This window comes from Acinonyx jubatus, chromosome E4, assembly GCF_027475565.1.
Source record: "Acinonyx jubatus isolate Ajub_Pintada_27869175 chromosome E4, VMU_Ajub_asm_v1.0, whole genome shotgun sequence".
Lineage (NCBI taxonomy): Eukaryota > Metazoa > Chordata > Mammalia > Carnivora > Felidae > Acinonyx > Acinonyx jubatus.
The window spans coordinates 40,995,068-41,010,495 of record NC_069395.1 but is presented as its reverse complement, the minus strand read 5'-3'; the positions used below and the strand labels follow the sequence as shown (position 1 = coordinate 41,010,495).

Genomic DNA, 15,428 nt, shown 5'->3' with positions numbered 1-15,428 from the left:
TAAAAAACAAGGCCCATCTGGTGCGCCTGGGTGGCTCAGTCCTTGAAGCGTCTGACTTCAGCTCAGGTCATAATCTCACGGTTCGTGAGTTCAAGCCCCATGTCAGGCTCTGTGCTGACAGCTCAGAACCTAGAGCCTGCTTCAGATTCTGTGTGTGTGTCTCTCTTTCTGCCCCTCCCCTGCTCGTGCTCTGTCTCTCTCTTTCTCAAAAATAAACATTAAAAGAAATTTAAAAAAGACCGATCTATATGCTGCCTATAAGAAACTCACCTCTGATCTAAAGATACATACAGACTGAAAGTGAAAAGATGGGAAAACATTTACCATTCAAATGGAAGCAAAAAGCAAGCTGGGATAGCAATACTTCTATCAGACAAAATAGATTTTAAAACAAAGACTAATGGAACATAGAAAAGCATCATTACATAATGATAAAGGGATCAATCCAATAAGAAGATATAAGAATTGTAAATATCTATGCACCTAACATTGGAGCACCTAAATACATAAAGCAAATGCTAATGGACATGAAGAGAGAAATTGATGGTAATACAGTAATAGTAGGAAATTTAACACCCCCCTTACATCAATGGATCGTTTTAGGCAGAAAATCAATAAAGAAGCAGTATATTTGAATGACACAGTATACCAGATGGCTATAATAGATGTATACAGAACATTCCATCCAAAAACAACAGAATGTACATTTTTTCAAGTGCACATGGGATATTCTCTAGAACAGATCCTGTGTTAAGCCATAAAACAAGTCTCAATTAAGAACATTGCAGTCACACCATGCGTTTTTCTCATCAACAATAGTATGAAACTAGACATCAGTTACAAGAAAAAAACTGGAAAAAACACAAACACGTGGAGTCTAAACAACATAATACTAAACAGCCAAAGTGTCAACGAAGTCAAGAAAAAAAAATACATGGAGACAAAATGAAAACACAAAGGTCCAAAATCTTTTGGATGCAGCAAAAGCAGTTCTGAGAAGGACATATATAGCAATAAAGGCCTGCCTCAAGAAACAAGAAAAAGCTCAAATAAACAATCTAACCATACACCTAAAAGAACTAGAAAAAGAAGAACAAAGCCTAAAGTGAATAGAAGAAAGGAAATAATAAAGAGCAGAGCAGAAAGAAATGACCTGATGACCTAAAGACTAAAAAAAAAAAGAAAAGAAAACAAGAAAAACACAATGAAACCAGGAGGAGGTTCTTTGAAAAGATAAATAAAATTGATAAACACTTATCCAGACTCCTTAAGAAAAATTAATAAATAAAAAGACCCAAATAAAGTGAGAAATGAAAGAGAAGTGACAATTGACACTACAAAAATACAAATGATTTTAAGAGACTGCTATGAAAAATTATATGCCAACAAATTGGCCAACCTAGAGAAAGTGGATAAATTCCTATAGACATACACTCTTCCAAAATTAAATCAGGAAGAAATAGAAAATCTGAAACTCTAGCAAATTGGTGATCAAAAACTATGAAAAAAATAAAGTGCAGGACCAGATAGATCCATAGGCGAATTCTATCAAACATTTAAAGAGTTAATTCTTATTGTCCTTAAACTATTCCAAAAAATAGAAGGGGAAAGAGAACTTTAAAATACATTCTACGAGGCCAGTGCTATCCTGACACCAAAATTAGACAAAGATGCCACCAAAAAAGAAAACTATGGTTCAATCTTCATGATGAACACAGGTGCAAAAATCCTCAGCAAAATATTAGCAACCACATTCATAACACATTAAAAGGATCATTCACCACGATCAAGTGGGATTTATTTTGGGGATTCAAGGATGGTTCAGGATTCATAAATTAATCAATATGATACCACATCAACAAAATGAAGGATGAAATCATATCATCTTAATAGATGCAGGAAAAGCATTTGACAAAATTTAACGTCTGTTCATGACAGAAATTCAGCAAAGTGGGTTTAGGGAGAAAATACCTCAACATAAGAAAAAGCATGTATGAAAAACTGACAGCTAACATGATACTCAGTGGTGAAAAACAGAGTTTTCCTCTAAGATCAGGAACAAGACAAGGATATCCACTCTCACCACTTTATTCAACATAGTACTAGAAATCCTGGCCATGGTAATCAGACAAGAAAAAGAAAGAAAAGGCATCCATATTGGTAAGGAAGAAGTTAAACTGTCACTATTTGCAGATGAGATGATACTCTGCATAGAAAACCCTAAAGGTTCCACCATAAAAACCATTAGAACTGATAAATGAATTCAGTGAAGTTACAAGATATAAAATTAATCTCCAGAAATCAATAGCGTTTCTGTATACTAATAACAAAGTAACAGAGAAATTAAGAAATAATTTCATTTACAATTACACCAAAAATAATAAAATACCTAGGAATAAACTTAACTAAGGAGAATAAAAGACCTGTACTCTAAAAACTATAAAACATTAATGAAAGAAATTGAAGACAGCACAAACAAATGGAAAGCTATCTTCTGCTCATGGATTGGAAGAATCAATATTGTTAAAATGTTCATACAACCCAAAGCAATCTATAGATTCAGTGCAATCCCTATCAAAATACCAACAATATTATTCACAGAATGAGAACAAATAATCCTAAAATTTGGATGGAACCACACAAGAGCCCAAATAACCAAAGCAATTGTGAGAAAGAAAAAGCTGTAGGTATCATAATTTTAGATTTCAAGATATACTACATAGCTGTAGTATTCAAAACAGTATGGTATTGGTACAAAATAGACACATAGATCAATGAAACAGCTCAGATATAAACCCATGCTCTTATGGTCAATCTATGATAAAGACAAAAATATACAATAGGGCAAAGATAGTCTCTTCAGTAAATGGTGCTGAGAATAGTAGACAGCTACATATGAAAGAATGAAACTATACCATTTTCTTACACCATCCACAAAATTAAGCTCAAAATTGATTAAAGACCTAAATGTAAGACCTGAAATCTTAAAAATCCTAGAAGAGAACACAGGCAGTAATTTCACTGACATCAACCATAGCAACATTTTTCTAGATAAGTCTCCTAAGACAAGGGAAACAAAAGCAAAGATAAACTATTGGGACTATAGCAAAATAAAAAGCTATGCATAGCAAAGCAAAACAAAAAGGCAACCTACTGAATGGGAAAAGATATTTCCAAGTGATATATCCAATGAGGGGTTAATATCCAAAATATATAAAGAACTCATATGCCTGAACACTAAAAAAAATAAACAACCCAATTAAAAAGTGAGCAGAGGACCTGAATAAACATTTTCCCAAAGACATATAGATGGCCAATAGACACATGAAAAGATGGTCAACATTAGTAATCATCAGGGAAAATCAAATTAAAACTGCAATGAGATATCACCTTACACCCGACAGAGTGGCTAAAATAAAAAACAAGCAAAAATAAGTGCTATTGAGGATGTGGAGGAAAAGGAACCCTCCTGCGTTGTTGGTGGAATATAAATTGATGCAGCTACTGTGAAAAACAGTATGGAGGCTCAGAAACTTAAAAATAGAAATACTGTATTATCCAGTCATTTCTCTACTGGGTATTTACTCAAAGAAAATGAAAACACTATTTTGAAAAGATATATGCACCCCTATGTTTATTGCAGAATTATGTACAATAGCGAAGATATGGAAGCATCCTAAGTGTCCATTGATAGATGAATGGATAAAGAAGGTGTGGTATATCTATATGTACACACACACACACACCCACACACACACACACACACACACACACACAGGAATTAAGTTCTTGTAAAAAAGGATGAGATCTTGCCATTTGGCAAGACAATATGGATGGACCTAGAGGGTATTATGCTAAGTGAAATAGATCAGACTAATAAAGACAAATATACGATTTCACTCATGTGGAATCTAAAAACAAATGAATAAACAAAAAGCAGACTCAGACCTATAAATATACAGAACAAACTGATGGCTCTCAGAAGGAAGGGGGTGGGGTTATAGGAAAAATGGGTGAAGGGGAGTGGGATATACAGACTTTTAGTTATGGAATCAGTAAATCACAGGAATTAAAGGCACAGCATAGGGAATATAGTCAGTGATCTTGTAATAACATTGCATGGTGACAGATGGTAGCTATGCTTGTGGTGAGCATAGCATAACATATAGAGAAGTTGAATCACTATGGTGTACACCTGAAACTAATGTAACATTGTGTGTAACATTACTCAAGTAAGATAAAATAAATAAAAATACAATTCTCAACCAAAACAAAAGTATTTTACATGGCCTCATAACTGGATTAAGAAATTCATTTATCTCAATTTTTGTGTTTTTAGGGCAGAACTCTACTCCATTGGGCGTGTGATCGAGGACATAAAGAACTAGTCACAGTCTTGCTACAATATAGAGCTGATATTAACTGCCAGGTAAGAGTGATGATGAGGGAGTTTTTTAAAAAATTGAGGTAAAACCTGCACAACATAAAATTCACCATATTAACCACTTTAAAGTGTACAATTTATTAGCATTCATACACTTAACAGTGTTGTGTGACCGTCACTACTTTCTTGTTTCACATTTTCATCACCCCAAAAGGAAACCTTGTACTTATTAAACAATCACTCCCTATTTCCCCCTCTTCACAGATCTTGCCAATAGCTAATCTTTCTGTTTCAATGGATTTGCCTATTCTGGATATTTCATGTAAATGGAATCATAAAATATGTAGCCTTTGTGTCTGGCTTCTTTCACTTAGCATAATGTTTTCGAGGTTTATCCATGTAGCATGTGACAGTACTTCATTTTTTATGGCTAAATGTTATACCATCATATGGATAATACCACATTTTGTTTATCTCATCATCAGTTGATGAAAAGTTGGATCATTTCCATTTTTTTGGCATGAACAATTGATATGAACAATTAATGTGTGTGTTTTTGTTTGAACGCTTTTTTCAGTTCTTTTGATTCTGTACCTAAGAGTAGAATTTCAGAGTTGTATGGTAATTTGATGTTTTTGAGGAACCTCTACAAACTGTTCTCTACAGAAATTGCACCATTTTACATTCCCACCAGCAATGCATTGGGGTTCTAATTTCTCCACTGCTTTGCCAGTACTTGTTATGTTCTTTTTTTAACAGCCATCCTAGTGGAGTGAAGTGATATCTCATTGTGCTTGATTTTGATTTGCATTTCCTTAATAACTAATGATGTTGATATCTTTTCATATACTTGTTAACAATTTCTGTATTTCCTTTGGAGGAATGTCTGTTCAAACCTTTCACCATTTTTAAAATTGAGTTGCTTGTCTTTTTGTTAAGATGTAGGAGTGTTTTATATATTCTGGATAGTAGACCACTGTCAGATACATGATTTGCAGATACCTTCTCCCTTTCTGTGGGTTATCTGTTCACTTTTTGATAGTGTCACTTGGTGCACAGGTTTTGAATCTTGTTTTCAGTTTTTTTTTTCTTTTTCTTTTTTTTCTATTCTTTCTTTTTGTTGGTTGTGCTTTTGGTGTCATACTTAGGAAACCATTGCCAAGTATAAGGTCATTAAGATTTGTCCTCCTGTTTTCTTTCTTATTTGTTTTTATTGTTTTAAATGTGCATAACATAAAATTTACCATTTTAACCATTTTTAAGTGTGCAGTTCTGTGGCATTAAGTACATCCACATTGTCCAACCATCACTACCATCCATCTCCAGGACTTTTCTTCTTCCCCAACTGAAACTCTGAATTCATAGCTAACTCCCCATACCCCCAGCTCCTAGCAACTACCATTCTACTTTCTACCTTCATGAATTTGACTATTTTAAGTACCTTATATAAGTGGAATTATATAATATTTGTCCTTTTGTGACTGACTTATTTCACTTAATATTTTCAAGGATCATCCATGTTGGTAGCATGTGTCAAAACTTCCTTTCTTTTTAAAACTAAATAATATGTCATTATACATATATACCACATTTTGCTTATCCAAATATTCATCTACAACATTGAGTTTCTTTATTCTTTTGACTATTGTGATTAATATGCTATGAACATAGGTAGCAAATTTGAGTCCTTACCTTTGTGTGTCTTGAGTATATACCCAGAATTGGAATTGCCGGGTCATGAGATACTTCCTTATTGAATATTTTGAGGAATCACCATACCATCTTACACAGTGGCTGCACCATTATGTATCAGCCATGCATAAGTGTCCCAATTTCTTCACATCTTTACCAACACTTGTTATTTTTTGTATTTTTGATAATAGGCATCGTAATGAGTGAGAAGTGGTATCTCATTGTGGTTTTGATATGCACTTCCCTAATGACTGGTGATGTTGAACATCTTTTCATGGGATTATTGACCATTCGTATATCACTTTGTTTATGTCCTTTGCCCATTTTTAAATTGAGTTGTTTGTGTTTTTATTGTTAAGCTGTAAGAATTCTTTATATATTCTGGATGTCAGTCCCTTGTCAGATAAATGATTTGCAAATACTTTCTCCCATTCTGTGAATTGTCTTCTACTCTATTGGTAGGGTCCTTTGATGGACAACAGTTTTAAATTTGATGAAGGCCACCTTTCTCTTTTTTTGCCTATGCTTTTGGTATCATATCCAAGAAATCATTGCCAAATTCAATGTTTTGAAGCTCTTTGCCTATGTTTTCTTTAAGAGTTTTATAATTTCAGCCCATATGTTTAGGTCTTTGACCCATTTTGAGTTAGTTTTTGTATGTGGTATAAAATAGGGGTCCAGTTTCATTTTTTTGCATGTGGAAAGTCCGTTTTCTCAGCACCATTTGTTGAAATGTCTTTTCCCCATTGAATAGTCTTGGAACCCTTGTCAAAAGTAATTTGATCATATCTGTAAGGTTTTGGGCTTTCTATTCTATTCTGTTGGTCTATATTTCTGTCTTTATGCCATTACCACACTTGTTTGATTTACTGTAGCTTTGTAGTAAAATTTGAAATCAGGAAGTGTGAGACCTCCAACTTTTTTTTTAAGTGTATTTTCTTTTTTTTTTTTTAAGTGTATTTATTTTGCGAGAGGGTACACGTGCCCATGTATGAGCAAGGGAGGGGCGGGAAGAGAGATAGAATCCCAAGCAGGCTCTGTGCTAACAGTGCATAGCCTAATACCATGAACTGAACCATGAGACCGTGACCTGAGCCAAAATCAAGAGTTGGATGCTTAACTGAGCCACCCAGGTACCCCTTGTTTTTCCTTTTCAAGACTGTTTGGCTATTCTGGGTTGCTTGATAGGATGATTTTTTTTTTTTTTTTGTCTGCAAGAAAATGTCATTGGGATTGTCATAAGGATTACGTTGAATCTGTAGATCACTTTGGGGAGTATTGACATTTTGATGTTAAGTCTACCAATCTGTGAGATGTTTTTCCATCTATTGGTGTCTCGAATTTCTTTAGGCAGCATTTTGTGGCTTTCAGTGTATATTTCTTTCACCTCCTTGGTAAAGTTTATTCCTAAATTTCTTTTTCTTTTTTGATGCTATTGTAAATGAAACTGTTTTCTAAATTTCCTTTTTGGATTGTTCATTGTTAGTGTTCAGAAACGCAATTGATTTTTGCATGTTTGTTTTGTATCCTATAATAATGCTGAATTCATTTATTAGTTCTTACAGATTTTTGTGGGATCTTTAGGGTTTTTTACATATAAGATCATGTTGTCTATGAATAGAGATCATTTTACTTCTTCTTTTACAGTTGACATTCCTTTTCTTTTTTTTTTTTAAGTAATCTCAACACCCAACGTGAACTCAAACTCACAACCCCAAAATCAGGAGTCTTGCGCTCTAATGACTGAGTCAGCCAGGCACCTCAGGATTCCTTTATTTTTCTTGCTTAGTTGATCTGACCAGGCCTTCTAGTACTGTGTCCTAGTACTGTGTCGATAGAAGTGGGTATCCTTGTTTTGTTCTAGGTGTTTGCTTTTTAATTTAGTGTGTTAGATATAAAATGCTTTTCTTTATGTAACATTTGTTGCCATATATATCCATTTTGGTCCAACTCCCTAGGCCTCATGCACTCCGTCCTGGCTCTTTTAATTAAATCTGAAATTTTTAGTTCTGACCACACTCTCCATTTCATCTAAATCTCTTACTTCACCTATCTTTAGTTTCTCTGCTAATCCACCTTCTCCCATTTCATCTTCTCCCATTCTCATGCTATTATCCTCAGCCTCATCTCCATTCCCTCTATTTCCACTGTTACAGCCACCTGGAAAAAGCCTAATTCTGATTAATCCAGTTACCTGCCTTTTGCACGTATACACCTAGTCTCTGGGCAAAGCTAGGAAGGAAAAAAAAAAGTATACAACCCTGATATTATCATAAATCATGGTATGCATCTTTAATTTTGCCTGAAAAGTCTTATGGTCCTTTTCATTCTCAGATTACCTCTCATTTCATAGAGAATAGAAGAAATCTTTATCACCAACTCAGATCTTAGTCAGTAGATCCAAAAACATAGAACTCTTCTTAGCTATCCTTCAGACACTTCCAAGTCACATCATCTTACACTGAACCCTACTGTCTCTCAACAACTGCCGCTACCCCTCACCGTAATTGGCACCATCATCCAACCAGTTTTCTAGGAATCATCCTTGATTCTTCTCTCAATTTTCACACCCATTCAAGTCCTTTAGGTTCTACCTTCTAAGTATATCTCCAAACCTACCCACTGCTCTATTTCAACACTTCCTGTACACTAGTTCAGGCTTCTTAAATTATTTCAGCAGCTCTGAACTCTATTTCTCCTTCTAATCTTGATATCCTTCAGTATATTTTCAGCTTTTCGTCTGGATAGTCTTTCTAAAATGCTAATTTGCAGATATTTTCTTGTTTACTTTTGTTTTTAAGATAAAATCTAAATTTAATATACTCTGTAAAGCCCTTCATGATCTTACATCTCCACTGTTTCTCAGCATGCTGCTTGCTTATAACACTCCCTGGTATGCCAAGCTCCACTTCTTTGAAGAACTTGATATACTGCTTATCTCCTGGTCTTTTTATATGCTGTTTTCTTTCTTCTTCATTCTCCTTCCTAGGCCTCAGCTTACACATTACCTCCTCCAGGAAGCCTTCCTTCACTCTAACCAGTTAGAGATTCCCAATAGTTTATAGCTCCTTTTTTTAAAAAAAAAAATTTTTTTTAATGTTTATTTATTTTTGAGACAGAGACAGAGACAGCACAAGCCGGGGATGGGTAGAGAGATAGAGGGAAACACAGAATCTGAAGCAGGCTCCAGGCTCTGAGCTGTCAGTGCAGAGCCCAATGGGGGCTTCAACTTAGAAACAGCGAGATCATGACCTGAGCCAAAGTCAGATTCTTTTTTTTTTTTTTTAATTTTTTAATGTTTATTTATTTATTTATTTTAATTTTTTTTAATGTTTATTTATTTTTGAGAGACAGAGACAGAGCATGAGCAGGGGAGGGGCAGAGAGAGAGAGGGAGACACAGAATCCAAAGCAGGCTCCAGACTCTGAGCTGTCAGCACAGAGCTTGACACAGGGCTCGAACTCACAGACCTGAGCTGAAGTCGGACGCTCAACTGACTGAGCCACCCAGGCGCCCCAATGTTTATTTATTTTGAGGGAGAGAGAGTGTGCGAGTAGGGGAGGGGCAGAGAGACAGGGAAACACAGAATCCAAAGAAGGCTCCAGCAGCACAGAGTGTGATGCGGGGCTCGAACTCGACAACTGTGAGATCATGACCTGAGCTGAAGTCTAATGCTCAACTGACTGAGCCACCCAGGCGCCCTTATAACTCCCTGATCTTAAGCGCATCAAAAAGTTATGACAGTGCAATCACTTTGTATTATAATTGGTTGATTACATGTCTGTATTCTCAACACTATCATATACAGGTACTACAATTTGGTTGTATCACTAGTGCCTCAAATAATATCTGACATACAGTAGATGCTTAGTAATTATTGAATAAAGTAATATTGGTTTATAAAGAAAATGTTGGAAAAATAGAACATGAGTACCAGGAAGGACCTGAGCACTTGCCAGAGCTTTTTGGGTATCCTTGTTTTTTTAGCAGAAGAAATACCTCTTTCCCCATTAGATATGCGTATATTGTTCTTGGACCAGTTCCCTAGCTTTGAGCTATAGGTCAGATCATAGCTTATGCCGTAATCTTGCCTTGAAATATATATATTTCATTGATTTTTTTTCTTTTAGTTGGTAGTATGTATTAAAAAAAAAATACCTGGGGCACCTGGGTGGCTTTGTTGGTTGAGCATCTGACTCTTGATTTGGGCTCAGGTCTTGATCTCATGGTTCATGGGATTGAGCCCCGTGTCGGGCTCCGTGCAGATCCTGCTTGGGATTCTCTCTCTCTCCCTCTCTCTCTTCCCTTCCCCACTCACTCATGCTCTTCCTCTCTCTCTCTCTCTCTCTCCCTTTCTCGCTCTCAAAATAAATAAATAAACTTTATTTTTAAGTAATACACTTTTTTAAAAGTCAAAAAATGCAAAAGACTAATTTTTTTTAAATTTTATTTATTTTTGAGGTGAGAGAACACAGATGAGCAGCTATATATATATATATATATATATATATATATATATATATATATATATATAAAAGCATGTACAGCAGCAATGTGATACAAGCTACACACGCTATTCTATAACTTGCTTTCTTTATCTTGGAGATTGTTCTATATCAGTATATAGATAATGTTGCCTTATTCTTTTTTTTTTTTCTTTAAATGTTTATTTATTGGGGTGCCTGGGTGGCTCAGTTGGTTAATAAGCATTGGGCTTTGGCTCAGGTTACAATCTCAGAGTTCATGAGTTCAAGCCCCACATCGGGTGAGCTTGAGCCCCCCATCTGGTGAGCTTAAGCCCTGCTTTGGGTGAGCCGTGCTTTGGATGAGCCCTGCTTCTCTCTCCCTGTCTCTGCCCCTTGCTCACTTGCACCCTCTCTCTCTCAAAATAAAATAAAATAAAATAAAATAAAATAAAATAAAATAAAATAAAAGTTTATTTATGTTGAGAGGGAGCATGAGTGGGAGAGAGGGAGAGAAAGAATCCCAGGCAGGCTCCACGCTGCCAGTATGGTGCCCAACGCAGGGCTCCAATGCACGAAACATGAGATCAAGAGTCATACACTTAACTGACTGAGCCACCCAGGCATCCCATGCCTTATTCCTTTTAATGGGTGCATAATATTTCTTTATAGAGATGTATCATAATTTAGCTGGTACCATATAAATGAGCCAATGAATTAATTAATGAATTAATGAATTAATATCCTTTAACCAAGAGCCACTTGTATTTCATTTTCTGTGAAACATCTGTTCATATTTTTTGCTCAGTTTCCCACTGGATTGATGTTTTCTTCTTAATTTATAGGAACTTTTTATGTGTTAAGGAAAATGAGCACTTTGTGATATAAATATTAAAAATATCCCCATGTTTCCTTCTCGTACCTTCATCATTTCATGGTTTCCTTGATTCATCTAGAATTAATTTGTCACATGTATGTAATACACATTTTATTTTTGTCCAGATGGTATCAACTTTATTTTTGTGTAGATGATTAACCTTGTTCAGTAATGTTTGTTGAATAATCTTTCCTCTACTGATTTGAAGTACCTTTTTTCTTTTTTCATATTCTCACTTCCTCTGTGTATTCCTGGGCTGTTTCCGATTCCATTGCTCTGTTTTTTGTTTACATACTTGTGTTATGATGTTTTAATGGTTATAGCTTCAAAATATGTTTTAATATCTGGTAGGATAAATTTCTTCACTACTTACTGAGAATTTTTCCCGTGATTTTTACTTATTTTTCTTTATGAGCATTTAAATCTTTTCATTTGATAATAAATTATATTCAATAAATAAATCATCTTTTCATCTTTTGCTTCCCTTATCCACTACCATTAAGTTAAGTAAGTTAAAAAACAAAAGCAATAAAGTATTGGTGTGCTCATGTCTTTTACTTGGTTTGTATTGTTAGGGGGTGTTTGGAAGGGAAATGTTCCCAAGTTAGGAATAGCCTGAGGTTTTCATCTGTTTGTCTTGTATTATGTTTGGTTAATATAAGACAATTCAAAAACTGCTTTATGTGGCTTTATGGAATACTCTTTACAGAACACCAGCTTTAATGCAAAGTAAAAGTCCACATAGGTTTTTTGGATGAGTCAGTTAGGACTATGTGCAACCAATGTTTTCCTTGACATCTTTGTATTCACATGACTACTTTATATTGCCCCTAGCCTCGATTTTCCTCTGTTATTGACAATCCTGATTCCCACAATCTAGCTTCAGTTAAGGGAATGCTTTCGGCTTTGTTAGTTTGGATTACTTAGATGCTTCCAAGTCACAGGGCTTTTGGAGATTAGCTCTCAGAATAGCTTTCCCTTTGTGATTTCTTCTTTGGTTTCATTATTGAAAACTCTTTTCAAATATAGACAATACAAACATAATAAATGGAAGGAAAGGTTCATCTCCCTCATGATTCAATCTTTCTTAAACAACATTATTATTGACTGGCCTATTGGTTGCCAAAAAGGAAAATCAATTTTATTAGAAGTATTTGCTTGGCCACAGATCTTGGTACTAACCCAGCAGAGACAGGCTGATGTTATCAACTATCTGAAGACTAATTTTTACCATTAGCCTGAAACGGAGTAGTAATTAGACATATGTCAAAGTCTACTCTGTGTTTTTCTGTCATTTTTACCCGTCAGTATATCTCATATATACTTTTATTGCACTGCAGTTTCTACATTCTGTGACTGATGGAATTGGAACTTTTAATTTTATTTTATTTTCAAAGAAAGATCCTTTATAGATTTCATTTGTTACCTGGCAGTATTATGGACACAGTTTTGTCTCTTCCACTGCTTGGTATTGATTTTTTAGTTCAACTCTGGAAGTTAGGTTCTTAACCACATTTGAGATTAGGATATGGGTTAAACACACACGCATATACCCTACAGACCTCTTGAATAATTTTGATCTTTCAAGCCCTGGAGAAAGATTAAACCTATTCCCAAAGCACACTGGAAATATTTGAATGCTGAAGATTTATTACCAGGTTTTCTCAGATTTATTGTAAAGTAATATTAAGGAATTCAGTAGGTTGGGGGAGAAGTGGGAGCATCTGTGGTATTAGGTGTTTACACTGTGTACTGGGTATTAATGCAGTTCAGGAGGAAAGCGTTTGTTTGAGTGCTATGTTGAAGACTTGGCGGTTTATAAATGACCTAAACTTAACGCTTTACATGATGGCATAGAGCACCATGCCCTCTCTGTGAATGCCTTGGTGACTGTGTGTTGTAAAAGATTTCAAAAACATGAGATGTTAAATAAACTTATTGTGGTGATCATTTCACAGTATATACAAATATTGAATCATTATGTTGTATATCTGAGACTAATATAATGTTACATGTCAATTATACCTCAGTTTTAAGAAAGAATACTTGTGGAAGAAAAGAATAAATGAATGTATCTGAAAAAAAGGAATTCTATATCCGTATATAGTTTTATGAAATAAATAGAAAATGCACTTTTTTTAAAAAAGCAGAGGAATAATTGCAAGTCTAGATTTCACCAGGGTGTTGTGGAGCTTAAAGTAGTGACAGTGGCCTCTGTACCTCAAGCTGTCCTGCGGCACCTGGGCAAATGTACCCCTCTTCCCCAAGTCCACCAAGCATATTGCTTCCAGCAGAGACTTCTCCAGACTGTTGTTTATTATGTCACTGGCTTGATCAGAACTCTGATAATTGCACTACCCATAGGATAAATTCCAAACTCTCTGGAGTTGAATTCACGTTTCTCCAATATCTGAAAAAAGACAAAAATAAATAAATAAATAAATAGCCATGAGAAAATTATAAAGCAGTAAATAAAACTATAATCCTATTATATGTGTGTGTTGGGGGAGGGATAAGATATAAAACAGTTTTATAGTGCATACTATGTATCAAACATCTCATATGTATTATCTCTTTTAGTCATCACATCAGTCCTATAATGTAGGTATATTGTTATCTACATTTTACTGGTGAAGAAACAGGAGGTTGGGAAGTCCTAGAAGTAATAAGTGACAAAGTTTAGATTGAACATGTCATTCTGATTCCAAAGCTTAAGCTCTTAACCTCTCCACTGTAAAATTTGAGTACATTTTTATTCTCATCTTTATTTTCTCTACTTACATGTATGTAACATATTTTAAAGATATTTAGTACAGGGGCGCCTGCCTGGCTCAGTGGTAGAGCATGTGACTCTTGATTTCAGAGTCATGAGTTTGAGCCCCATGTTAGGTGTAGAGAGTACTTTAAAAAATGTTTTTTAAGAAGGTATTTGGTACAATATTGTACATAGAGTAGTTTTTCTGCAGTATTTAAGAGAATGGAGATACTAAATACATTTAGTGAGATACATATAGTATTAAAATCTTAAGGACACAACTGAATACCACACCTGTACCCACCCCCCCCCCCAACACACACACACCTGTGCAACTACCACCTATATCAAAGTAGAACATTGCCAAACCCCAGTAGGTTTGTTTTCTTAAGCAACTTCTGTCAGTATCAATCCTCCCACCCCCACTCTGAGGGAACTATTATTCTGACTTCAGTTGCCATCAATTAGTTCTCCTTCTTCTGGAAATTCAAATATTTACAACATATATTTTCTTTTGGATCAGTTTTATTATACTCAATATAACATTTGCAAGAGTCATTCATGTTGTTACATATATCATTTGTTCCTTTATTTTTATAGCTGTATAATGTTTTATTGTGTGCATGCATATACCACAATTTATCTGTTTTCCTCTTGATGGACATTTAGGTTTTTTTTCTTCAGTTTTAATGAATATTGGCTATTATGAAAAAAGTAGCTATAAACACTTCACGTGGGCATATACATATATCTTCACTTCTCTTGGATATATACTTAGGAGAAGAAATGCTGGAGCATATGGTAACCTGTGTTTAACCTTTTGAGGACTGCTTATGGTTTTTCAAAGCGACTGCTCATTTTACATTCCCACTAGCAGTGTACGAGAGTTCCAGTTTTTTTACATCCTTGTCAACACTTGTTATTATGTCTTTTATTTTGATAGCCACTTTAGTGTATCTCATTGTGGGTTTGATTTTCATTGTCCTGATTGTTACTGATGTTGAGGATTTTTTCCTGTGCTTATTGACCACTTCTGTATGTTCTTTGGGGGAAATGTCTATTCAGATCCTGTGCCCACTTTTTTTTTAACTGGGTGAAAAAAGCCATGGAAAGCTCAGTAAGTTTTTTTATAGGCAAAATCTGTTGAGGGAATGGACTCAAGGCCAGCCCTGTTGAGGCGGATCATCATTTGTGTCTCGTGTTGCCATCCTCTCCTCTCTCAAGGTATTTATCTGGGTGAAACCAGCTTTGAAAGGA

General features: G+C 35.1%; 1 protein-coding gene across 11 annotated transcripts in view; it reads left to right on the top strand.

Annotated features, from left to right (window-relative positions):
* The window catches only part of ACBD6 (acyl-CoA binding domain containing 6), a 210,345-nt gene that overhangs the window by 100,022 nt on the left and 94,895 nt on the right, over positions 1–15,428 (top strand). For 8 of the 11 annotated variants that reach the window (XR_008293240.1, XM_053209479.1, XM_053209480.1 and 5 more), the window contains one exon: positions 4,340–4,429. The exons of the other annotated variants lie outside the window; for them this stretch is intronic. Coding sequence is in view for 7 of the 8 variants with exons in the window: in XM_053209479.1 (XP_053065454.1) it covers positions 4,340–4,429 (90 nt within the window). In the remaining variant the exon portion in view is untranslated. The remainder of the gene's footprint in view (positions 1–4,339; positions 4,430–15,428) is intronic. 11 annotated transcript variants of the gene reach the window in all.